General features: G+C 33.5%; 4 protein-coding genes across 4 annotated transcripts; 3 read left to right on the top strand and 1 right to left on the bottom strand.

Moving 5' to 3' along the window:
- Nucleotides 1-9,681: 9,681 nt before the first annotated feature.
- On the top strand, nucleotides 9,682-10,421 carry LOC130962317 (auxin-responsive protein SAUR21). The gene has a single exon (XM_057888533.1). It carries the CDS (start codon nucleotides 9,777-9,779, stop codon nucleotides 10,182-10,184), a length of 408 nt encoding a protein of 135 aa, XP_057744516.1. The 5' UTR covers nucleotides 9,682-9,776; the 3' UTR covers nucleotides 10,185-10,421.
- An 878-nt stretch (nucleotides 10,422-11,299) lies between these two features.
- LOC130960706 (uncharacterized) lies at nucleotides 11,300-14,026 on the bottom strand. Its single transcript, XM_057886153.1, has 3 exons — nucleotides 13,065-14,026; nucleotides 12,106-12,274; nucleotides 11,300-11,869 (listed from the first exon to the last, which is right to left on the bottom strand). Exons 1-3 carry the CDS (start codon nucleotides 13,812-13,814, stop codon nucleotides 11,418-11,420), a joined length of 1,371 nt encoding a protein of 456 aa, XP_057742136.1. The 5' UTR covers nucleotides 13,815-14,026; the 3' UTR covers nucleotides 11,300-11,417.
- Nucleotides 14,027-14,525: 499 nt separating this feature from the next.
- LOC130960707 (tyrosine--tRNA ligase 1, cytoplasmic) lies at nucleotides 14,526-18,141 on the top strand. Its single transcript, XM_057886154.1, has 12 exons — nucleotides 14,526-14,685; nucleotides 14,772-14,824; nucleotides 14,978-15,010; nucleotides 15,147-15,294; nucleotides 15,825-16,114; nucleotides 16,219-16,315; nucleotides 16,698-16,803; nucleotides 16,885-16,967; nucleotides 17,150-17,295; nucleotides 17,516-17,621; nucleotides 17,728-17,787; nucleotides 17,904-18,141. Exons 1-12 carry the CDS (start codon nucleotides 14,671-14,673, stop codon nucleotides 17,922-17,924), a joined length of 1,158 nt encoding a protein of 385 aa, XP_057742137.1. The 5' UTR covers nucleotides 14,526-14,670; the 3' UTR covers nucleotides 17,925-18,141.
- Nucleotides 18,142-18,640: 499 nt separating this feature from the next.
- LOC130962202 (pentatricopeptide repeat-containing protein At2g33760-like) lies at nucleotides 18,641-21,948 on the top strand. Its single transcript, XM_057888341.1, has 2 exons — nucleotides 18,641-20,561; nucleotides 21,927-21,948. The coding sequence occupies exon 1, from the start codon at nucleotides 18,813-18,815 to the stop codon at nucleotides 20,532-20,534; it is 1,722 nt and encodes a 573-aa protein (XP_057744324.1). The 5' UTR covers nucleotides 18,641-18,812; the 3' UTR covers nucleotides 20,535-20,561; nucleotides 21,927-21,948.
- Nucleotides 21,949-26,921: the final 4,973 nt, after the last annotated feature.

Genomic DNA, 26,921 nt, shown 5'->3' with positions numbered 1-26,921 from the left:
GACGGATCCTCAAACAAGACAGGAAGCGGCACAGGCATAATACTAGTCGACGAAAGGGGAACCCAAATAGAGGTGTCCCTCAAATTTGAATTCCCAGCTTCAAATAATCAAGTAGAGTATGAACCCCTGATTGCAGGGTTGAAACTGGCAGAAGAGGTCGGTGCAACGAAAGTGATGATATACAGCGACTCTCAAGTGGTGACCTCCCAAATAAATGGAGAGTATCAGGCCAAAGACCCAAACATGAAGAGATACTTGGAAAAAACTCTGGAACACTTAGGGCACTTCGCAGAAACCGAAGTTAAGCATATAACTCGGAATCTCAATAGCAGAGCAGATGCCCTCTCCAAGTTGGCAAGCACCAAACCAGGAGGGAATAACAGAAGCCTGATCCAGGAAACTCTCCAAGAATCATCTGTAGTAAAAGCAGAAGACAAATGAGATGTCCTTGAGGTAACTAGGCTACACCTCGGATGGATGAATCCCTTGGTCAAATACTTAAAATTCGACATCCTCCCCAAAGAGGAGAAAGAGATTAAGAAAATCCGGAGGGAAGCACAACATTACACTATGGTGAAGAATATCCTTTATAAAAGAGGAATATCAACACCATTGTTGAAATGCGTACCGACCTCAAAGACAACTGAGGTATTAGAGGAGGTTCACAATGGGATCTGCGGAAACCATCTCGGAGCCAGGTCACTAGCCAGGAAAGTAATCCGAGCTGGATTCTACTGGCCGACCTTACAGAAAGATGCTATAGAATTTGTGAAAAAGTACCGGCCATGCCAAATGCACGCAAATTTCCACGTGGCTCCCCCCGAGGAGCTAATCAACATAACTTCTCCATGGCCCTTTGCAAAATGGGGGATAGATCTGTTAGGTCCTTTTCCCCAGGCCCCAGGACAAGTCAAATACTTGATCGTGGGAATAGACTACTTCACAAAGTGGATAGAAGCATAACCATTGGCCACCATATCAGCCCAAAGAAGCCGGAGGTTCCTGTACAAAAATATCATCACAAGGTTTGGAATACCCCATTCCATTACTACAGACAACGGAACCCAGTTCACTGACTATACCTTCAAAAGCCTAGTGGCCAGCATGAAAATCAAACACCAGTTCACTTCGGTGGAACATCCACAAGCCAATGGACAAGCCGATGCAGCCAACAAAGTCATACTGGCAGGGCTGAAGAAAAGACTACAAGAAGCAAAGGGAGCTTGGACAGAAGAGCTCCCACAAGTATTATGGGCTTATCGAACGACGCCATAATCTGCCACTGGAGAAACACCTTTTTGACTTGTTTATGGCGTAGAAGCCATGATACCAGTAGAAATCAACGAACAAAGTCCAAGGGTAATTCTCCATGATGAGGACGGAAACATACAGGGGCACAAAGAGGAGCTCGAACTACTCCCCGAAGTCCGAGAGCAAGCCCAGATAAGAGAAACAGCGTTGAAACAAAGGATGACCACCAGTTACAACAAAAAAGTCATTCGAAGAAGCTTCACCTCAAACGACTTGGTCTTGATCAGAAACGACATTGGAGTCAATAAATCAGGGGAAGAAAAACTCGCTGCTAATTGGAAGGGACCATACAAGATTAGAGAAGTCCTAGGAAGAGGTTATTATAAGGTGACCGACCTAAATGGCACCGAGTTACCAAGGTCGTGGCATGCTTGCAACATGAAAAGGTACTATAGTTAAAAGCGAATTCTACTCCCTGATGCATTCTTTTCCCTACTTCATGATTTTTTCCCAAAAAACAAAGGGTTTTTTCTGAAGAAAGGGTTTTTAACGAGGCATCATAGTAGAGCCTAAGGGGAATAAGTTGTTAAAAGCATTTAGTAGCAGTAAAAAGTACCTTTCCAAATAAATAAAGATCTTTTTCAAATATCTCTCATAAAAATTCCTTCTTGTTTATTTTCTTTTCTACGAAACGCGCCGACTTAAGCTCGACAAAACGTGAAAATCCCATGAACCGACCTAAATGGTCGTCAGGATAAAACGACGAGGTACAAGTCGGTGTAAAAAGGTTATATAAGTTGATCGTAAGAAACTCGGAAACACTCCGACTCATAAGTCGAAATGAAAACCCGAGTAGAGAAGCTCGTAAACATTTCGACCCGTAAATCGAAATGAAAAACCGAGTAGAAGAAAAACGCATCGCAAAAATAACCTAAGACATAAAAGCTCAATAAAACCACAAAGTTGAGTATAAAGGAATAGTGGAAAAGAGAGATCGAAAAAACCTAAGGCCAAAAGACTGTCAAGCTCATAAAGACAGACAAGCCAAAGAAAAGGTTTTTCAAGAAAAAGGTCGGAAAAATTTTCTTAAGTATCAAACAAAAACAGAAAAGCATGCACACAAAAGGTAACTTAAACCCTTATCCAAAAAATGGTATTTATAAATATTTTTTTGTTACCCTTATCCAAAAAAGGGTTTTGTAAATATTTTTTGTTTACGGCCTTAAAAGGCCAAGAGAAATGTCAGTGTACCATTACTACCACAGATATAAAAAGAGTTCAAAAAAGGGGGGGACCCACAGGCCAGACCCCAATATAGCCAACAAATTTTTTAAGTATCACCACCGGGAGTAGTAGGATCACCACCAGAATCAGGAAGAGGAGTCGGAGCGCCATCAGGACCAGGGAGAGAGGCACCTACAGGAGTTGGAAGAGAAGTCTCGGGAGTCTCGGAAGAACTCGGAGCATTGTCTGGACGGGGAGGAGACTCTATGATTCTCTGACCCCGAGTCTTCAACTCAGACTCAGATACAGGTCGGGGAAGAGACACAATGGCCCCATTAATGAAAATTTTGTCAGGGTCCAAAGGAGAGAGATCCAAATCGGGAGCAAGGACGCCGACCTGCTCCTTAAAAATCCTCCAAGCCTCCTCGGCTCCCTCAGCAATAGAGTCCTCCAACTCGGCGTAAGCAGTCCGAGAATTCAACAAGTCCTTCCTCACCTCCACGAGATCCTTGAACAAGCTTGAATAACTCTCCTGCGCCTTCTTCCTCAAGCCCTCCTCCATATTGCATTGGGCTTGTAACTTGCTCCCCTTCTCCCGAAGATCATCCCTCTCCTCCCTCAATTTAGCGAACTCCTCCTTCAACTCCTTCTCATGTTTCTGATATATGAGAAGCCTTTCCTCCAACTCTTCAACCCTCGAAGTTGAACCCAGAGAGCTAAGAGGAGTCTTCTCAAAAACATCAAGAAATTTGGTGCACACCACCGCCGCCCTGACACTCTCCTGAGCCAGAATAGTGATGTGGTTCCGGACAGAAACATCATCCATACCTATACGGGTATGGGGATAGATGTGTTTCCAGACAAATGCAGGAGCATCCACCTTAGCCTCACCTTCAAAAGAAGAGGAAGACTCTAAAGTCTTACACTTCTTCTTCTCTGGCTCAGGAGAAGGTCGGGGGGGAGGGGGCGGCTGAGAAGAAGCCGAGGAGGAAATAACAATAGGCCGAGAAGGGGTCCCCAAAGTTTGAGGAGGAGGAGGAGGAAGAGAGGAGCTAGTTACCCTGGCACCGCCGGCCCTGGCGCGAGATCTTGCCCTGGCCTCCTGGACTCTCTGGTAAGATTCGCTGGAATTCTTCTTCGCCATCTCTGTAACAGCAATTATTAGCCAAAAAATTCAGACAAGTCGGAAACAAAGTATAAAAGACAAAGGCTACCTAATTGTGCCTGGACAAAGGCCGGCGACCCCTGGAGAAATTTTTTGGTATCCAGATATGGGGCCCTCCCCCACACTTCTTGGAGGAACCCCACAATGGCTGCCTCCACCTCATCCAAGTCATCCAAACCATATTTCTCGCAGGGGGAGGCCTCCAACCAATACAGAGGAAAGCGATGAACAGAATTTTCATCCAGGAAAAAGGGGTGGTGACCCTCTACACCTTGAACTTTGAAAAAATAATTTTTAAAGTCATGGAAGGATTCATCAAAAAGGGTGAAAACTCTCCGACCTTGTATGGCTCGGAAAGACACCCATTGCTGCTTGTTATTTAGCCCACTGAAGGGCTTGGTCATATGGAAAAGACAGAAGAAAATCCTCAAAGAGGTCGGAAAATCTAAGGCGTGGCTGATAAACTGGTAAATTTTCAGAAAATCCCAAGAATTGGGGTGAAGTTGGGTAGGAGCAACTCGGCAGTGACGCAAAACAGCTATTTCAAAATCAGAAAATGGAAGAAAAACACCCAAACGGGTAATCATGCTTTCATACATGTAGAAAAAATGAGGGACCTCCTCAGTATCCCTCCCAAAACAAACCCGGTCTTCCAGACCCGGGACCACCAATTCATACTTCGGCTCATCCTCCTCAGAAGTACAAATATGGTGATGAGTGCGAAGGTTGGTGATGAACTCGGTATCAACCAAGGGTTCCTCCCCCAAGACCGTAACATCAACCCACTGAGCAAGAACTTCTACAGAAGACATTTTTCCCTAGGGTACGATGAAAACCTACAAAGGGAAAAGAAAAAAGAATAAAAAACGAGAGTTCCTAAGGGGCATGAAATCTAACAACCTACGACGTCACCTTCTCCCTCTCCAAAGAAAATAAAAGGCATGCAGAAGCACTTAATAAAATGGAAGAAAGAACCAACCTTTGCCTGAAAAGGAGTAGAGGAAGATGAAAGCCTTCAACGAAAGTATCCCACGAACAGATATGAAAGTGTTCCACGAACAGATGAAAGGAAAAAAATTTTGAAAAATCGAAGAAACGAAACAACGAAGGAAGAGGGAAGCATTTATAAGCACGTTAGGGGCATAATGGTAAAACTGGAAGCGGTCATTAATGAATGCACCGTTACCAAGGTAATTAATACCTACGCACACCCCTAACGGACGCGACGTTTGATTAGATGTAACTGTGAAAATCAAAAGTCACGAAAATTCACGTCGGTTGCAAACAAATCACGTCGGTTCCCTCACAAGTCGGTTACGACCCCGAGTAGAATACTCGAACCCAAATCTTAAAAGAAATTGGGCTCAAATAGGGGCACTGTTCATACCCTGGCCCAACGATAAGGCCCAGGTCCCAACAAAAGGCCCAACCCAAAAAGGTTGAGCTTCGCCTTGTACCGACCTCCTCCTTATGAAGTCGGTTCCTATCACGACTAACCCTAAAGAAGTCGGGGACGAAGATTAGCTGGCAGATAATCACTCATTCAAATGAGTAACTGCCCCTAAAATCTCTCTACCCACTTACAGGAGTCATATCTCAACCTCCCTAAGATAAAGGAACGGTTATCCACCTTAAAAGGCGGAACTACTTCAGCGGTGGTTATTGGTTCACCACTATAAATACCCTGACACCCCTCAGGTATCTCTAAGCCTGTTTGCACCCTTGCTGACTTAGGCATCGAAGTGTCCTTGCAGGTACCACCCCCCATTCTTCCTTACACAAGTCGGGCGGGAGCTTTGGATCGCGAACTCACTTGGACGTTTCATCGTTCACACGATTGGGCCAGCCAAACTTATCCAACCCATTAATCTTCGGTTACGTAACGTAACAATAATATTTTTAGAAATTGTTATAAAAAAATTCTTTCCTCTCAAAATTGTTAATAGTGATTTTTTTCCATCCCATACTAATATCTTCAAATTCATAACATTTTAAGAAATTAGACAATTTATGCTTTGTTTCATATTCAAATTTTTTAGATTGAGTACACATCATCACATTTCTTTTTACTAAATATATGTGGATTTAATTACGATATTTTAATAAGAATAAATTTTTTTATGAGTCCTTTTATCTAGTTATTTCATTTTTCGAAAATCAAAAAGATCTTTTTTAATAAAATTTAAATTTGTTTATTTGAAATTAAGATTCTTCTTCTACTATTTAATTTTTTTTCTTCTATTCCATCATGCTTTAAGTCTCACAGGTTTAATCATGTAAAATCTGATTTTATTAAGCGAAAGATACGAAATAAATCAAATTAATTAATCGATTAAAAATATTATGTAAAATTTTTGTGTGAAATTTTCGATTTTTTTTATTTCTATTTCGTAAGTATAGCATTTGAATTAAATTTTTTTTTGTATCTGTATAAATTGATATTATTATATTCCAATTTCTTTTTGATACTTCCAAAAAAAATTCTGAATTAAATCTTAAATTAACAGATTAATGTGAGGTTATCATAAGATTATACACCCATTCAATAAGAATCCATTTTCTGAAAGCTTTCAATCCCAAAGCGTGAAGTAGTGTTGTGTTGCATTGCATTTTTTTTATTTATTTTTTTATAGGACAGACTAAAGATTAATTCGTCACAGATCTGAGTTCCATTTAAATATTTGTCACTGATTAATAGATTGCTGTATACACAAGATAAAATTCGAACCCCCAACACTTATTTAAACAAACGAATAAATTGACTACTCGATCAACCCAAGTTAACTTTTGCATTGCATTTATCATAATGTTGTTAGTCAAAATATTCGCTTTCACGAGCACTTTTTCAATTTCCATGGCTCCACCCAATGTACCCACATATAATTTAATTTAATTTGCATATTCTGATTCCCTCAATTTGCGCATTTCCTTATGACCTTATCTATGAGCCTTTGACAAAACACCATACGAAAATTAGATTTAATTTTGTTGTATTTATAATTATATTTATTTTTTAGATGATCATTATTTATACCGTCAATAAAAATAATAATTATTTTTAATAATATAATATCAAATAATTAAATATATCTATAAAATTATTTTATGTTAATAACATATTAAAATTAAATTTATAAAAATGAACAAAAACATAATTCCAATTCAGCAAGATAAGAGTTAATTCACTACAAATTGGACCTTCATTTAACGTTTTATTATTAACTAATAAAATAAAAAATATTTAATTTTTAATATTTATTTAAATAAATAAAATTTATTATTCGATCAACTTAAATCAGTTTATACTTTATACATTTTTCTTAACGAATTAATTTTTTTATAGATATATAGTTCTAACAATATTATAAATATTTCTGATTAAATATATTTCATTTTCAATTTAGACCCCTTGTTTTGTTCCTTTCTTCTCTGCACGTCGTTGTTGATCTTCAATGCATGTGAGTAGTGAGAGCTTAAAAAGAATGAGAATAAGACGCAATTAATGCCTTGATTTTGCTTCTTCTTGTTTTTTTATTTATTTAAAAAAGTATTGTTTTGCAATATTATTATATTTTATTTATGTGATATTATTTTTTAGGTTTAATTACTCTGTTAGTTTCTATAATTTTGTAAAATTTTCAATTAGGTTCTTATATTTTTTCTTTTTAATTGAGTCTTTCCATTAAATTTTTTTTTAATTGGTCTTTATATTTTTTTTCTTTTATTTAGCTCTCTATACCAATTCTTTTTTTTAGTTAGGTCTCTATAAAATTAAACCAATTACTACTAAAAGGGACTTAATTGAAAAAAAATTAGTGCAAAAATTCAATTAAAAAAAAATATAAAAACTTAATTAAAAATTTTATAAAACTATAAAGACTAACAGAGTCATTAAACCTATTTTTTATTACTACATATTTCTTGCAAATCTAATTAACATTTTCTCTCCCGTATTTTACTTGAATTAGATTCTTTCTCTTGGCCCCATTATTTTATTTTATTTTATACAGATCCAAAATCACTAGCTCAAATAATTTGATTACTTTATTCGAAACTAACACGGGCACAAACATACACATGCACTCTTGCATCAAATCTTAATTATTATATTTATTTAATATGTCAAAAAAAATGAGTGGTGGAATTGTAAGATTTAATTTCATGAAGCGTGATTGAATAGTGGGAACATCATCATAAGCATTCTATTAGGTCAAGGGTCAACGTTATGTACCTTTGGCTGAAAATTCTATTGGTTTGGTCTAAGTTACCTAGAATAATACCAAACCAAATCCACAAAATTATTATGACTTCTGTTAAATTCAATTCTTAAGAGGTAAGACATATGCTATAATTTTTTTTTTGAAATATGACAAAAATATTTACTATTTTGAGTTCTCATTATTAATACATATCTCTAAGCATATGTCACATTAAATGAAATTTTCAAAGTATATATGTATAAGTTATTTTTGTTTCAAACAATAATGATAGTTTCACCACTAATGGATTAGTCATTAGTGTGATCTTATCCTTCTTAATCAATGGTACAAGATATTTAATTATCTACCTACCAATATTAATTTTTTTGGTGAAAACTCAGGTGAGGTCGATTTTCACGTAAAGTTGATATCTGAGAGTCGTTAAATAAAAATTTAGTCAAATCAGTCAAATCATCTAATGACTCTCAGATATAAACTTTACGTGAAGTCGACTGTACCTGAATTTTCACCTAATTTTTTTTTATTTTTTTAAGTCTTAGACAAATTAAAAAGCCTTTAATTTTAGCTAATTCATTGACTCATGTTCATGTATGTACATCTTGCCACCAAATAATTGACAACCAACAAATGTGGAGTTGAATCTCACACACCAACTGAATTATTATGCTAGTACTATATATTACTTTAATTTAAAGTGGTAGTGTACCACACATTGCTCATGTTTAATTCTTCTCTTAAGTCTTAATCATATGAAATTATATTAACAACCTTTATCCCTAGCTTGAACTACTATTATAAGGTCATGCTTAGCCAATGACCAATCAAGACAACTTACCAAAGTTACATTAAAATATTTAGTAATAAAAAATATTCTATGTACAATAAAAATTAACTACTAAATTAATTATTATATATTTATTTACATTTTTTAAAATAAAATAATCAAATATGTCATAATATAATAATTAAAACTTGCAATAAACAATAATATAATAATTTGTTATGAAATGCTAAATACATATTTTTATACACGATAATTGATTTTTTGTGTATACATAGCATGATAGTTAAATAAGGTAAAGGTTTAATTACTTTGTTAGTTCCTATAGTTTCGCAAAATTTTCAATTAGCTCCCTAAACTTTTTTTCCTTTTATATGAGTCCCTGCACCAATTTTTTTTTCAATTAGGTCCCTCTTAGCAGTAATCGGCTTAATTTTATAGAGATTCAACTAAAAAAAATTGATGCAGGGACCCAAATAAAAAAAAAGTGTAAAGACCCAATTAAAAAAAAATTTGGTGCAAGGATTCAATTAAAAAGAAAAAAAAAATATAGAGATCTAATTGAAAATTTTGCGAAACTATAAGAACCAACAGAGTAATTAAACCTAAGATAAATTAAGACAATAATAATTCATATCCCATTATTTGTTGATATATAAATTAAAACAAACAAATAAAAAAATGAATGAGATTTTTTTTTTCATATTCAATTAAGTGTTTTAATTTGCTTACAACCAAAATAATATAATCTATTATTTTGTTTAAATAAATTAATATAGTTATTAGATAAAATAAAGTTGCTCTACCAACTAATTAAATAATCCTTCAATCAATTAAAATCTCTTTAATTATAGAACAAAAATATTTTTCTAAGTCAAAATTCAAAAGAAAATGACCCTTTTTTATACATGCATCACAACATGCCATTGATTATTGTACCCTCTTTTGTCCTTCAATTTCTTATTATCAACTCATTCACACACATATATATAGTCCCAAACCTTTCTCTTCACCTTGCTCAAAAGCCATTTTCTCTACATAAATCTTCTCTTTTAATTTCTTCCTCAAAAACCCATCTAGTAAATTCATATAGCTAGTTCAATCAAACCTTTTTATTTTTTATTTTTTAAAAAAAATGTTAGGGAAAAAGGTGGTATCATTGAAGAAGCTAGCAAAAAAAGTGAAGGTTGTTGGTATTGGAGGTGAAAAAGAAGCTTCTTCATACAATGAATGTTTGTTAAAAGAGAATGAAGAAGAAGAAGAATCATCACCATCATCCAACACAAGAAGAACAAGAACACCAACCGGTTATTTTGCAATCTATGTTGGTGAAGAGAGGCAGAGATATGTTGTTCCAACAAGCTACCTCACTCACCCTTTGTTCAAGATCTTGCTTGAGAAATCATACAATGAATTTGGATTCTCACAGAGTAATGGCCTCATTGTTCCATGCAAAGTTTCCACATTTCAAGAGGTTGTTAATGCTATAGAATCCAACAATGGCAAGTTTGACTTAGCCAAAATTTTTGAAGATTTTCTATAATATTATGTGCCATCCTTTTTTTTTTTCTTTCTAGTGGGCAAGTGTTAATAAGATATATATAGGATACACTTGGCTAGAATTAGAATATAGACACTTATGTGCAATATGTATGCAATTTTCATAGGTCTCCAAATCTTGGAGATATTAACTTTAATTAGCTTATTATGTTAAAGGTTTTGTTATGAATAGTTTTTCAATTGAATGATGTTATTTGAACATTAACCGATAAGTATTTATTTGACACTAGTATGTAAATAATAAGAGTTTGTACGTTTGAATATGATAATTACTTTATTATAAAATTTAAGAGTAATATAATTAGTACGAAACAGGATGAATTACATACTTCAATATCATATTTCTTTCTAATTGAAATTGATAATAATTTACATTAATAAATTAATTGGAGATCAATTTTACGCATATATCTTATATAAAAATTGGCCACATACATGCATGCATGTCTTAAACAGATCTATATAAACCGAGCATTTATATGTAAATAGAATTAGCTCAATTTGATTTAGCATATATTTAAATAAATCGAATTAGACCAATTCAATTTACTAAAACAGAAGAGATATTGTATCATTTTTGGAATAAAAACTTATGAACAATATGAAAACTCATGAACAACCAAACCTAATTTTAATTTTACTTGTGAATCAAATATGCTGATTCCATTTACTATGTATATCATGTTGATTAGATTTACTAAGGGATTTAGTCCAAATCCCAACAACAATATAATGTCACTTGTTTTAATAAATTGAATTGAAGATGCATGCTAAATTGATTTGGACTAATTCAATTTACATGTAAATACTTAAATTCAGTATATAAGATCTATTTAAAAGAGACATGTAATCAATTTTAATTCAGATATCTGTGTAAAATTTATCAATTTATTGATGAAGATTTACCTAAATTATTAGTACTATATGCTAGTGAAATTTAAATATATTGAAAGAATCACACTCTTTCTTCAATGTTCTCCCTCCTTTTACAACTGTCACCCACACCCAATACCCCAGTAATCAGTGGCAACAATTGTGTTGGGGAACTTACAAATCTTCACTTAGTCAAATGTTGTCTGAATTGAATACTTTAAAGGGTATCATAACTTCGGTGGATGATTTATTCCTTCATTGCAGTTTACATTATTTCTTACCAATATTTCAATAGACCAAGTACAACCATAAATTGGGAATTTGTAAATGATAATTATCACCATCATTCAATCTTACAACCATTCAGAAGTATACTCTTCACATGATCAATTAATTCTTGAATCTGCTCTCTTGAATGAAGTGGTGATGGATACACAAAAGCACAATCCAATTTTCCATCCTTAATGGTGTCAAATAAGGACATGGATGTTCCTATACCATGTAAGGAGCCACAACTTAGATAGTCCTCCACCCCAAGCTCTTGATGAATTTCGGCCGAATCGTCGACAATGGGGTCTTCAAACACAGAGATCAATGAAGTTCTAAGCGATGCTGATGGCGTTAAACCTGGGTTTTCAATAGCCTTGAGCATGAGGAAGTTGAGGTCAGACATGTCTGTGAAATGCTTGTTGCTGTTCTTAGCATTTGCAAAGGATGTGTAGATTCTCTCTGCTAGTTCCCATAGGGTTTCTTTACACACATCATGTGTGTTCATGATTGCAGAATGGTAAAAACCTGAATCAAAACAATATATTCAGAATCAGATCGTTAAAGTGTGCATCACATTCCGTCATGTACAATGATTCTCACTTATCATCTTCACGTGAAGGTAAGGACAACTTCATGCCAGTGATTACCATAACATTTTTTTTTCCTTCTCCAAACCAAACTAGGCTATATGTTAAGGTACCAATAGCAGTACAAAACAATCTAAGAAAATGGCAGAAAGATTACAAGAAACTAAGGCTTACCAACATGGTCACTGGGAAGAACAGGATCAAGCATCGAACGGCAATCGATAAGGGTAACCATACCATATTTTTCCCTTTGATAATCAGGAAGATTCTTAGAGGTCCATGAAGCAATCATTCCAGCTGCTGCAAGTGCTCCACAGAGTTTAATTCCTCTTGACTTGCATGCCTACATGATCTTTTAAAATTAAATTAATCCAGAAGGGAAAAGAATGTTCTAAGAATATGAATAACAAATATGTTACTAGTAGTCTAATACTACATGAGGAACAAACAAATTTAGCATTTGAAGGGAATTCTATACCACTGCGTTTGTTTTTAAAAACAGTACAAAACACCCTTATGGATAGAGACACAAAAAATACAAAATTTTGTGTTTTTATATTTTATTTGATAATAAAATAAAACAAATTATAAAAATTTAATTTATTTTTTTATTCAAAATATTTGAGATAAAAAATATAACAATAAAAAATATAATTATAAAAAATTAACAAAAATAATAAAAAAATAAAAAATAAATTATATCTCATTATTAGTTTCTCCGTGTCCTCTTGTCTGGACACAAGATATACTAATTCAATATCTTTAAACACAAAATATACTAATTTAGTATCTTTAAACACATTATCTTTATCCATTTCAAACACTATTGTTTGAGTGTCCTATCTCCATAATCAAAGGCAGCCGTAAAGCATAGACACTTTGTACAATTGTAGGGTACACATATTACGAAAAAAATAAATATTTTTAATTTTATTTTAATAATATCACTCTTATTTTTATAATTTCATATAAATATATTAGCTCAAATCAGTGGACAGTGGACACTACACTAGTGATTAAATTTAAAATCATAAATCTTCCCATTCGCTACACTTATATATGTTAAATTACTTGAAGTACTAAAGAATATACCGAAAATTATTATAGAAAATTAGAAATTAGTAACTTCTCACATCAATCAGATTTTTGGTTTCTTCTTCATTGAATCGCAACCTCAGAATCCTAGAGCTTCTTGGCGAATCAGCATCTACGAAATTCAAATTCCCAAGCCTGAACCCGTTCAGCGAATACCCAAGCATGTCAAGTCCACGCGCCCAAAACGGTTTCCTCTTCTTCTCTTCAGGAACCAGATCCTCAAGCGCCACGTTCATCTCTTCCACTTCCACCTTCCTTCCGCCGCCATCGCCGCCGCTGCGCAACCGCTCGATTAGCTCCCCTAACAGCGCCGTTGAAGTAGCTCGGTCACACACCGCCGTGTGCAGGCGGAGGAACACCGCTAACCGGTCGTCCTCGATCGCGTAAGCGCTCGCAAACATCGCGTCGATCTCTCCCTCGCTGTGATCGCGCCACGTGTTCACATTCAGCTCGTGCTCGAAGAGAGCGTGGAAGGGCTCGATTTGATCGTGTCCGTTGGATTGGGTTTGGACGATTTGGGAAGCTGATTGGTGATCGTACGGTTGGATTTCAACGTAGGGAGTTTGTTGAGTAACGAAGTGGAAGGTGTTGGTGGAATCGTCGAAGTGGATTTTTGAGCGGAGGATAGGATGGGAATTTTGGATATCGTTGAGGGCATTTTGGAGAAACGAGATGGTTGGTGGTTTAGAGAGGATGAGGCCTAGTACAGTGATTCCAGTGCCACCGGGAACAGCCTTGCACCAGCTGAACTCGGTGCCGCCAACGGGTCGATTCGTTGACTCGGTCATTTGATGAGAGACTCAACTACACACTCTCTATGCAAGTTAAGTAACAAGAGCAAGTTAACGCCACATATATATACTAAGAAATTATGTTATCTTATCTACTTAGTAATATAAAAATATACTCAGGCAAGTAAATTACAATGGGATTGGGAAATGGGAATAGATGGTGGCTGAGTTCTAATTGGGAATTCAAGAAACCACTGGAAAGTGTGGGGTTGAATGACAAGGACTAATTACTAAGCGTGTATTGAGAAATGAAATTTGACCTTCTAATTGGTGAGTTAATGTAAGTTGTGACATTTAATCTCGCACAAAAATTGACCTGTATGCTGGCATCAAATTACCAATAGTTATCACATGAAGTTGACCTTTCATAAAAATGTTGGAAACATTTGCATCTCTCTAACAATTGTGGATCTTTTTGTGTTGTTGGTTACGAAAGATTCGAGCGTTGTTTTTATTATGAAATATATAAATTAATTTGTTATATATATAATTATATTAGTTTTGATAACCTCATCTTATATGTTATAACTAAAATTGTGAATGTTCAAATTTTTTATGGTTAAAAATAATAATTTGTCCTAAACTAACTGTAATCATATATTCACCTAACTATTAAAAACTTGGTTGAATTTTTTTTTCAAAGCATCCTCCCATTTCAAGTGTTTTTGGACTCTGAGCAATCTTAAAGAAGAAAAACTTTCATCTGAACACAGGCCCAATTAGATGACCCGACCCGAATATCTAACGAGCTGGCGGCCCATTTACTTTAGCAGCCCTATGAAATGAAATCTTCAGACTTCAATCAGATCCTTTCAACTCACTCTCCGGCTGCTCGAACTCTTCCTCTACGTCAATGGCGGAACCTCAGGTTCGGAACCACCCTCTCACCTTCACTACCACTTCTACAACCTTCAATCTGTAAACCTGACTTTTTATTTTTGTTTTCTTCTGCAGACTGATGAAGCTTCCTTGGAGCAGCAACTCAATGCTACTTCTCTCTCGTCGTCGTATGCTTCTTTTCTCTCTTTTTCTTCTGTTTCCGTTTCGTTAATTTTCGTATTTTTATATTTTTTCTTTGATTTGAAAAAAGAAATAGCTCTCTACTGAACTGTCTAATGAGAATTGTGAATCTATGTGGTGGTGGCGGCGGCGGTGTGCAGTTCCAGCACTTCCGATCAAAATTCAGCTTCTCAGTAAGTTTCCTCTTCAAATTCTTAATTCAGGTTTTTAGTTTCCAGCATTTGACTATTTTTATCGTATTATTATTATTATTATTATTATTATTATTATTATTATTATTATTATTATTATTATTAATTTTTGCGGCAGGTTGACCTTAGATCAGAAGTTTGCTATTGTGAGGAGTATTGGAGAGGAGTGCATTCAAGAAGACGAACTCCGAAACCTCCTTGACAAGAAGCCCGAGCCAGTTTGCTATGATGGATTTGAACCTTCTGGAAGAATGCACATTGCTCAGGTTTTTTTTTTTAATATATATATATTGTTTCAAATGAATGTCATTATTCAGCAGGTTCGTCTATTTTAGTGGAAGAAATGTTGCTGATGATTTGTCTTGCTAGAATAGTGGTACGAGTTTTGAATATGATGGATTTACCATATTGTAACTACGGAAATTTTATTAAAATGTGGAATATGAATGTAGCAGTATCTATTAAATGAATAATATATACATAATTATCTTAATTAAATATCCTAATCACTATATCCTTTATATAGAGACGTAATGGCTAGACTCTATTGTTGTTAACTTCATCTTATCTGCATGAGACATGGAGCAGAGAGATCAGTCTTATCTTTAATTACAAAACATTAGTGAAATGCATAAGAAGACTAAAGTAGCAGTAAATGATATGAATACGTAGCAAACTTTGAGTATTTGTGTATCATAGGCTAATAAATAGTGTATAGTTGATGACTAAGGTAAATGAATATGGCGTGAATGGTTTTGAAGGCCTTGTGGTTTACGATTTTGTGGTTTATGTATAGGGAGTGATGAAGGCAATCAATGTGAACAAGCTGACATCTGCTGGCTGCCGCGTTAAAATCTGGATCGCAGATTGGTTTGCCAAGCTAAATAACAAAATGGGGGGAGACTTGAAGAAAATTGAGACAGTGGGTAATTACTTCATTGAGATCTGGAAAGCTGTTGGGATGGATTTGGATGGAGGAAAAGTTGAGTTCCTGTGGTCATCGAAAGAGATTAATGCGAGGGCTGATGAGTACTGGCCTCTTGTGTTGGATATAGCTCAGAAGAACAACCTAAAAAGGATTCTCAGGTTCTTGCTTCTTTTAATGATTTTATTTATATGATTTGGTAAAATGGTGAATTTGGACTTGCATATCGACTTTTTTTATTTTTTTTCCCCTTCAAATTATATAGGTGTAGCCAAATTATGGGAAGAAGTGAACAGGATGAGTTGACTGCTGCTCAGATATTTTATCCATGCATGCAGTGTGCTGACATATTTTACCTCAAGGTGAATTTCTGCTTTCTTCTTTATATATACTTGCATCGGTTATTTTACATTTGTATAAACAGTGCTCGTATGTGTGGACTGTCCAAAGGTTAGCTGTTGCTTAATGGCTACATTTGTAGCTGGGGAAATATGGTTTGGAAACTTGTAGATGGTTTGGATGTTTTGATTTCCTGCATTTACTGACTATTGAATGATTTTGCTATACTGCTTTTCCCCCTCCTACTTTCTTCAGTTTCTATAATATCCAACTGGTATATAATTTTTTATTCAAATTAGTATTCAGATGTCGTGATGTCTCTCAATTCCTAACCTTTAAATCTGTAGTTGTCAATTTTCTTAAAACATGTTAGTAAGTAATGCATTATGCTTTATATTAGAACAGGCTGACATCTGCCAACTGGGAATGGATCAGCGAAAAGTGAATGTACTTGCTAGAGAATATTGCGATGACATTAAGAGAAAGAACAAGCCCATTATTCTGTCCCACCGTATTCTCCGACACTCACTTTTTAAACTAATGCATTGTGAAGCTGTTTATCTTTACTAATTGATTTTGCGGTGATTTGCAGACATGCTGCCCGGTCTACTGCAAGGGCAAGAAAAGATGTCAAAAAGTGATCTGTCTTCTTCCATTTTCATGGAAGATGAGGAGGTAAGCTGCTGATAGTGTCATGAAAGTGCTTTTTTCTTCTTCCAGTAAAAGATTGCTTATAATCAAAAGGGATAAAAAGTCGCAAATGTGTAAAATTGTGTCTGTTAAATAGTTTTTTCCGTTTCTTCTTCGTAACTTTTTTTTTTAAATGACTTCTCAACTTTATATTTTTGATATCACAGGCCGATGTGAATGTGAAGATAAAGAAGGCATATTGCCCACCACAGATAGTGGAAGGAAACCCATGTTTGGAGTACATTAAATACCTTGTCTTACCATGGTTTCATGAGTTCACAGTGGAGCGTAGTGAAAGTAATGGTGGTAACAAGTAAGTTTTTGCTACCTTACGTCCAATAATAAGTGGTCCTTATGTTGATGAGATACGAGTGGTCTACTTTTTTCCCCCTTCCTCGGTTAGTCGGCTTTAACATCACATTGTTAGCTGGAGCAATTTTCTTGACCATTCTGGTGCATTCCGTATATGTAGCTTCCTTTTTCTTCTGTACAATTCATTGTTGTTATGTGTTCCTCATTTCATTTAATCTCAGGACGTTCAAAACCTTTGAAGAGCTGACCGCCGCGTATGAAAGTGGGGAAGTACATCCAGGTGACCTCAAGCCAGCTTTGTCGAAGGCATTGAATAAAATTCTGGAGGTGATTTTTCTGATTTTGTTTATGCATCTTTTACTTTTCTTTGGTCCCTCTTAAGTTTCAAAGCAACAATGTAGCATACTAAATTATTGTTTCTTGAAATATGCAGCCGGTAAGGCAACACTTCAAAAATGACAAAAATGCTAAAGAGCTTCTTAAAAAGATTAAGGTGAGTATCAACTTATATTTAGTAAAATATAACTCATCAAACAATCTTAGTTATTTTGTTTAAATTTATGTTTATCTTTGAACATTCAATAACCTGAATTGGTGTTGGTTTTGCAGGCTTACAGGGTCACCAAGTAATGAGCTAGTATCCTCCATGCTAATTCTAGTATTTGCCAGTGCCAGAGACCCAGAATCATTTACTCTTTTTTGTTAGCAAATGCACGTTTTTGTTGAAAGAAATACCATAGAGGTCTGCTTTTTTATGTGAATTCACACAGGAAAATTTTCAGATATTGGGGAATTCATTTTTTCTGGAATGTTCTATACTATTTTTGCAGCAATATTCTGTTCTATACTATCATCGTCAACGACTTTTTCTTTTTCACTTTGAAGCCCTTTCGAATGTGACTTGATGCACACGTAACTTTATTAAAATTAATGAGTGATTGGTTTACTCGTACAAGGGAGTAATAAAGGTTAAAATTAATCACCAAAAGAAAGTTTAGAAATGCATAATGAAGCTGACTAGTCAAATGCGTTAGATATATTTTTTGGTGTCTCTACGTTAGGTATATTTATTATTTTTAGTTACAATATCAACTTTATATGATTTTAGTACAAGGTATCTTATATTACAAACGAACCAAATAAATTGTGGTGTTTATTAGTTTATTACAATTTTTTTTAACAATGTTATATAGGGTTATTCTACAAGGTTTAATAATACACGATTAAATAACTGAATAAAATCAATTTCATTGAACTGTATAAGAATCAAATTAAAAATTAAATTTTAATAATTTTAAATGTTATAGTAGTAATTTGCAAATCTATTTTGCAACTGGTAACTGGATTTTCAAAGTTTCTCTCCTAGTTCACTTCATCCAAATTTTGGATACTCTAGTCAGAATCTACGAAGTTCCTTTGATTATGGTTTTGTTAGATATGCTTCATTGCTTTTGTTCACAAGTCACAACACAGTATTTGGTCTAAAACACTTTCAAAGAATAACAACAACCAGACTCAATGGGACCCGATTCTTGTATTTCTCTGCTATTAAGGTGCAAGAATGTTTTTCAAGTCAGACAAGTTCATGCCCATTTGATAGCCAATGGAACATTACGGCACCTTCTTGTTGCAAACAAGCTCCTTTACCACTATGTCCAACACAAGGCCATTGATTATGCTCATTACCTGTTTGATAGAATGACAATGAGAGACCCCATGACTTGGAGCGTCATGATTGGTGGGTTTGCCAAGGTTGGTGACTATGCTAGTTGCTATGCCACCTTTAGGGAGATTCTGAGGCGTGGTGTCACCCCTGATAACTACACTTTACCCTGTTTGGTAAGAATTTGTAGGGACAGAAAGGATCTTCGAATGGGTCGTGTGATCCATTGCGTTGTGTTGAAAGATGGGTTGCATTTGGATCATTTTGTTTGTGCCTCCTTGGTTGACATGTATACAAAGTGTGTGGTGGTTGATGATGCCCGGTGGCTGTTCGATAGAATGCTTAGTAAGGACCTTGTGACTTGGACAGTGATGATTGCTGCGTATGCTGATTGCAATGCCTACGAGTCGTTGGTATTGTTCGATCAGATGAGGGAAGAAGGTCTTGTTCCTGACAAGGTTGCTATGGTGACTGTTGTCAATGCCTGCGCCAAATTGGGGGCTATGCATAGGGCTAAGTTTGTTAATGAGTATATTTTGAGGAATGGTTTCTCTTTGGATGTGATCTTGGGGACTGCAATGATTGACATGTTTGCTAAATGTGGGAGTGTTGAGTCTGCAAGAGAGGTTTTTGATAGGATGAAAGAAAGAAATGTTATGACTTGGAGCGCCATGATTGCTGCATACGGCTATCATGGTAGCGGCAATGAGGCCGTTGATTTATTTCATATGATGCTGAGCTGTGGTATGTTACCTAACAGAGTCACCTTTGTTTCTCTGTTATATGCTTGTAGTCATGCAGGGTTGATTGAAGAGGGCCTTCGTTTTTTCGATTCGATGTGGGAAGAGCATGCTATCAGACCTGATGTCAAGCATTATACTTGTATGGTTGATCTTTTAGGCCGCGCCGGAAGGTTAGATGAGGCTGTAAAGTTGATCGAGGCGATGAATGTTGAAAAAGATGAGAGGCTGTGGAGTGCTTTGCTTGGGGCATGTAGAATTCATAAGAACATGGAGTTGGCAGAAAAGGCAGCAGATTCTCTACTTGAATTACATCCACAAAATCCAGGGCACTATGTGTTGCTATCTAATATTTATGCAAAAGCTGGTAAGTGGGAAAAGGTTGCAAGATTTCGGGATATGATGACACAGAAGAATCTGAAGAAAGTTCCAGGATGGACTTGGATCGAAGTGGATAACAAAACGTATCGATTTAGCGTTGGAGATAGATCTCATCCTCAAGCAGAGGCGATATACAAAATGTTGATGAATGTGATGAAGAAGTTAGAGATGGCTGGTTATGTTCCTGATACAGATTTTGTGTTGCAAGACGTTGATGAGGAAGTTAAGCAAGAAATGTTATACACACACAGTGAAAAGTTGGCTATTGCATTTGGTTTAATTTCCATTCCTGATGGAGACCCCATTAGGATCTCCAAGAACTTGAGGGTATGTGGTGATTGTCACACATTCAGTAAGATGGTTTCTGCCATTATGAGAAGGTCCATAGTTGTTAGAGATGCAAATCGTTTTCACCATTTCAGAGAAGGGTCTTGTTCCTGTGGGGACTATTGGTAAATATGATCACAGCATACAGCCATACAGGTCAATTTTTGTGTTAGATTAAATGTTACATATGCCCTCAAAAAAATATGATAAATTGAAGAGTGTAGTACCAAAATCATTCACAAAAGTATCTTGTTGCTAACAAAATTACCTATGAAAGAGCGAAAGGTCACCAATGACAAATCTACCTAAAATTTGGTTATCTTGTTGGCCACATAATCTTTTGTGAGTAATTGTGGTACTTCACTTAAAATTGATATGATTGGATAGAATATAGATAGGTACTCTGATAAGTTTAGAGCCCATGTTATCCTTGAACATGTACAAGTAAATTTTTGATAATATACCCTGATGTATAAACAGAAGAGCAATCCCTTTGATACACCAGTAATTGATTGAGAAAAAAGAAAGAAAGAAGTAAAGTAGTTTAAGTTTGATGCACCCATTACTACAAAACAGTTTTACACGTGCATCCATCATCCATGCATCCAATCATGTAACGCTGTGTCAGCAAATTAACTATTTTTACATCGACTGCGTGAATGGTTATCTAAAAAAACGAATGTGATTGGACGATTTTGCAAAATATTTTACATTATGAATGCATCAAAATTAAACTCTTATGTTATTTCAAGTTACTTTTCAGTTATTAAGAAGCTTTCAGATAACTGCATTGCTATTTGCCTGAATAAAATAATATTGGAAAAAAGGTTCAAGGTTCCATTCCATATATGTATTTTTGGACTATTGTTATTAGGTAAATATATATGTGCTTATTTATGATAATGATTCGCTTACTTTCACAGGCTTTATATTAAATTAAGGGTTACAAAATGCATGCTATGTTTAAGATTCCATTTTGATCTTTACACCTATGCAGTTTGACATATACTGTTGTCCACCAATTTTCACCGGTTTTCATTAACAGTAATAGGAATACAGGCACATGCATTTTTTATTTTCTCTCCCTCTGGTTATTTTCTAGAAAAATATTTGATAGACCAAGAATTTTGGCTAGAATTTCTTTGCTATAATGATATAGCATGTTTGTTAACTTTTAAATCAACAAATACTCAGTGCTATTTGGTTCTGTATTACAAGATTCTGACTACATTTTTTTCATGTTAGCATTCTTTAAGAATAAATTTTATACATTATTTCATAAACTGTAACACTCTTTCTTCATATATTGGGTCAATTCACTTTTTTTTCTTTTCCACATTAGATGAGGCGTGAACTATTTTATAAATTATTTTAGACAGATGAATACATATAGACATTTATTTTTGAATTAACATAAGCATTTTTTTTTTGTCTGGTAAGTTCTCCATGACTTATTGTTTCCAACTTACATTATTGGAATTTATGTTTATGCAAATCTAAATTATTTATTACTGTATACAGCATGTCTGGCAGGAAATTTGTGTGTCCAGATGAGTCCAATTGAGTTCTTTCAGGTAAAGTTTAGGGACATAATTAAAGAGAGTTGTATGTAGTGGATGGATAGCATTATAATATTACTTTGACTTGTTCCTTCTCTTGAATTGCTGTCTATCCTTTTCACTGATAGTGTGTTAATGCTTGTAAGGTATGTGTTCTTTTCTATAAAACCCACCAACTAAACTTGTTTTTTTATTAAGTTCATCACATGATTGAAAAACTAACATTCTTCTTTAAAACATACACTAGCTTCCCTCAACATTGAAGTAATAATACACTTTTAATATTCTTATATTTTGTAAAATTGATGAATACAGAGAAATTATAAAAGTTTCACCTAACTTTAAAGAAAATCAATGTAATTTGCCATTATTATTATTACGTTTAATTACTCTGTCAATCCTTATAATTTCACTAAATTTTCAATTAGGTCTCTACATTTTTTTTTTTCAATTGAATTCATATATCATATTAGATTTTATAACTAAGTAAGTTCTTACTGTAACAAAAATATTAAAATTAACGGAATATTCTGTTAAACAAAATAGAATATTCAGCTAAGTGTTAGTTATATTTATTTTGTTTAACAGAATATTCTATTAATTCCAACGTTTTTGTTACAATAAGAATTTAATTACAAAATCTAATATGATATAAGAATTCAATTGAAAAGAAAAAAAATAAGGGCCTAATTAAAAATGTTGGGTCTTTTAGAATAATTAAACATTATTATTATCCTCCACGAAGATTTATATTAGGTCATATTATATATATAATTTTAATAGACTCATTGTGTAAAAGAATTTTATATACACATCTAATTACATAACAACAAAAATAACTTTTTACGGTTAACACGTGAATAATTATCTAAATGGATGAATATGATTGAACGACTATGTAAAATAATTATCAATGTCATTGCATTAAAATTTTATATATATATATATATATATATATATATATATATATATTCCAGCTACCTTCTAAATTTGAATTATTATTGCTAAAAAAAATGTATTAAGAGTAGACTAATAATATTGTTAGTAAAATATTAACTCCTCATAATTGGTAGAACTAAGCTTATCTGGTATATACATGCACTAGTCTTTCCCAAAGGATTATAGTACTAATTTTAACCAAACATTTCACTATGTAAATTTCTTATTATTAGGATTATTGTGGCAACAATTAACCTGACCTATTGGAATGCCATAAACCTTTTTTTACCCAAAAAACATATAAAACTTTTTGTTTGAAACATCTGTGAACAACTTGTTAGGCAAGTATGTGAAGGAAGCCAAATCTCTTTCTTTGCTTTCACTGATTTAGAATGTAAAAACAACTACTGTCACAAAATTAGGAAACTGTCACTAATTATTTTGCAACAAAGGTGAAACTTATTTCATAAAAAGCAGGAGGGTGATCACTTTTGGAATGTAAATAACACTTTGATCACGCCATGCATTGTTTTACATGAACAACTTGGAAAAAAGAAGAGGAGGAGTGATTAGTGGAATATACATCTATAAAAACAATATCATCATGAATGTTTTAGCTTGAATTCTTTTCAATATCTTGTTTTATAACTTTCACATTTTTAGTTGGTTGATTTTTTTTTTAACATTCAAAAACAATAGAACAATTTTGTCTATGCTTTTGTTCTAAAATATTTATTATTTTAGTTAGAATTTTGATAAATTCATATCTCAATGTATCTGAATATAAATTCTATTGAAATATAGAGTTATTAATATACTAAACATATTTCTGGAGTAGAGGAATATTATCTTTACATATACCAATAGAATATTTTTTACTTGTACACAAATACTCACAAGTATTATTATATTGAATATATTATTAATACATATATACCTTACATTATATAAACATCTATAAGACATATATACAATTAAATAAATTAGTAAAATTAAATATTATTGTTCTGCATGCATTCAATTGGATAATAAGATTGTTTCTTCAAAATTTCTTGGATGAAAACTAACTATACTCCTTTGTCACAGAAGGCATGCATGTTAGTAAAATGGTAAAAGATTGTGCGCAATAATATTATTATAGTGGGGGCATTGTCATAGAGCACATTCATCACTGCCATGCCAACATTGATTCCAACAATTATCTATTTATGTTTTGATAATGAGTTTCTCATGTCACTCACATTTTGTTTTTCTTACTATTAAGAATTGACATATGCATTGCATTATATCATGCGGCGATTTATGATCTTCCCATAAAGTTGTGATTTTGTTAGTGACATGTTATATTTTTTTACTTGATATTATTTAGTATCTATTTTTTTTAGTGCATAATATAATAACTTTACTTTTCACTTTTCTTTAGCTTTTCCTTTCTTTTGGGTTTACTTTTCTCATATGTTTAAGCTATAATTTTTATGAGTTTATTTACTATCAATAATACCTTTTCATAAGTAACTTTTTTTTGCTTTTAATTTATGAAAAAATATAATATTAATGTTTGGTGCAATTTTCAAAATTAAATTATACTTTTTTAAGAAACTATTTAAGTATTTATGGAGAAGTTAAAAAAATAACTCTTCTAATAATAAAAAGTTTGTTTATTATATTTTTTAAAATAAATACTTTTAAAACTAAAAAATTAAATATAAAATAATTTATTAATAAATTATTTTTAATATTAATATTTATTACTATTTATCTAAATTGGGTCTAATTCGAATCCAACTTGAGTTATGTATTTGGTTATGGTGGGTGAGTCTCCCATAAAAAAATAATTGTATACACTAAATCTTTAACTTGAGACCTTAAACAAATTCGAATTGCTTATCATTCGAATCAACCCGATGATAATCATACATTAATATAAATTAGAATTTAATTTTAATGCATTGACAGTGTTTAATCACATTTATTCTTTTATATGACCATTTATGCGATAAATGTTAAAGATAATTATTTTTGCAAATGTGACATTATCTAATTAGGTGTATGTGTAAAATTACTTTATACAGTACATTAAAATTAAATTTTATAAATTAAATCATGAACTTTATATAGATAATTATTTCATCCAATGATTAAACTATTAAATATTTAGTAAATTTATAGATAGAAAACCAATAAGTTGAATACGCATAGGTAATTAAACTGCACAGATAGTTTCAAATTCTATAAAATTAGTTGGAGTGATGAGGAACTTTTAATTTTTTAATCATATCAAAATCTATCCAAGGCAAAAATAGTAATAGCTCAAAGGCAAACAAGACAAAAGTGCAAATGATAAAGAAGAGTTAGTTCACAATACCAATAGTATGTATAAATCAACAGGGAAAAGAAAATTGATGTGAGGTCATAAAAAAACTGCTAATTAAGCATGATATCTTTCTATTCCAAAACCTCATCATAAACTAATTTGACTTAATTAATTTATAACAAGTACTCTCTTTCAAGATGAAGTGTCAACCTTTTCTTGCTTTACATTATCTCCTTACTTCAAATCTATGTAGGCCATTTTGTAACAGCATATTTTTCTTACTTTGATATATTAATTATTTGTTACATTAATTTTATAACACATTGCTTTAGCTAAACATACCAAATGATTAAAAAAAATACTTTAATTTGCTGAATATTTGAATTGTTATAATTCATACTTGACTCATTTTATTACTTTTAATTTTGTTTTTTTTTCTTTTAAAAGATAAAAGTTTAGATACAATAGAACAATAAATATTTTTATTCCAAATAATAATAATAATAATAATTAAAGAATACAAGTTTAACTATAACACAATCTCTCTCTCTCTCTCTCAACTTCCTACACCCACCACCATCCATTTTACTCGGTTCATTGATATTTTTCCAAGGGTAATGTCTAGAAGATGAAAACAAAATATTGTTAGGCAACAAATAATTATTATCAACCTAGTCAAAGGGAATGATTCATGATTCCATCACTACATTCTATCGCAAAAGTTATTACCACAAGTTATATCCTAGAATGTTCTTTAATAAAGTTGCAACAAACCGTTAGCTAATTCTATATATATATATATATATGTTCATACCCTGGTCCAATAGTAAAGGCCCAGATCCAGACAAAAGGCCTAATTCCATGGATCGAGCCTCACCCGACACCGACCTTCGTCTTACGAAGTCGGCACTCACCACGACCTGTTCTAAAGAAGTCGGGAACGAGGGTTAGCTGGCAGATAAGCACCCATTCAGATGGGTAACTGCCCCTAAAATCTCTCTAGCCACTTCCAGTATCCATATTTTAACCTCCCCAAGATAAAGGGACGGTTAACACCCTAAAAAGGTAGCACTACTCCAACGGTGGTTATTGGTTCACCACTATAAATACACTGACATTCCTCAGGTATCTCTAAGTTCCAATACATTCTAAACCTGCTTAACCCCACGCTGACTTAGGCATCGGAGTGTCTTTGCAGGTACCACCCCCCATTCTCTCTCACACGCAAGTCGGAAGGAGGCTCCCAGAAGTAGACCAAGTCGAAGACCACCCTTCTCTAGCGCTTGGGCCTCACAAACAAGCCCAACCACCATCCGGTTCTAGGTAAGTCTCGGAACAATATATATATAATTAATTTTATATAAATTTAAGTTCCATTTCATATGATAAAATACACTAAGAACTTGTAATATCTCTTTATTACATTTCATCACAATATACTTTGTTATTATCTTATTATTTATGTAGTTCAAAATGAAAATACTGCTCGTCAATTGAAGAAGTTGCAAAATAATTCAAAAATGAAAAATAAGTTGGATAAAGTGAAATTAATTAAAGTGAGAAAGAAATACAACTGGGTTGACCCTAAAAATTAAAGGTTGAAAGTGATGAGCTTTTTAATGTATGTCAAATCACCAAGCTAAGATTGTTTAATTTTTATTGCTGCTTAAAACATTATAATCTGTATATAACTAAATACTAATA

Source organism: Arachis stenosperma, chromosome 2 (assembly GCF_014773155.1).
Source record: "Arachis stenosperma cultivar V10309 chromosome 2, arast.V10309.gnm1.PFL2, whole genome shotgun sequence".
Classification (NCBI taxonomy): Eukaryota; Viridiplantae; Streptophyta; class Magnoliopsida; order Fabales; family Fabaceae; genus Arachis; species Arachis stenosperma.
Note: the sequence above shows the minus strand (reverse complement) of the source record. Positions and strands in the feature narration are given on the sequence as shown.

Bases quoted from the DNA above. Each gene is read 5' to 3' on its own strand.
- LOC130960706 (XM_057886153.1), bottom strand. From the start codon at position 13,814: ATGACCGAGTCAACGAATCGACCCGTTGGCGGCACCGAGTTCAGCTGG. The intron at 12,275-13,064 runs GTGAGAAGTTAC...AAGATCATGTAG, and splicing joins AAACCAAAAATCTGATTGAT to GCATGCAAGTCAAGAGGAAT. The intron at 11,870-12,105 runs GTAAGCCTTAGT...GTTTTGATTCAG, and splicing joins TCTTCCCAGTGACCATGTTG to GTTTTTACCATTCTGCAATC.
- LOC130960707 (XM_057886154.1), top strand. The intron at 16,316-16,697 runs GTGAATTTCTGC...ATATTAGAACAG, and splicing joins CTGACATATTTTACCTCAAG to GCTGACATCTGCCAACTGGG. The intron at 17,622-17,727 runs GTGATTTTTCTG...TGAAATATGCAG, and splicing joins CATTGAATAAAATTCTGGAG to CCGGTAAGGCAACACTTCAA.
- LOC130962317 (XM_057888533.1), top strand. From the start codon at position 9,777: ATGTTAGGGAAAAAGGTGGTATCATTGAAGAAGCTAGCAAAAAAAGTG.
- LOC130962202 (XM_057888341.1), top strand. From the start codon at position 18,813: ATGGGACCCGATTCTTGTATTTCTCTGCTATTAAGGTGCAAGAATGTT.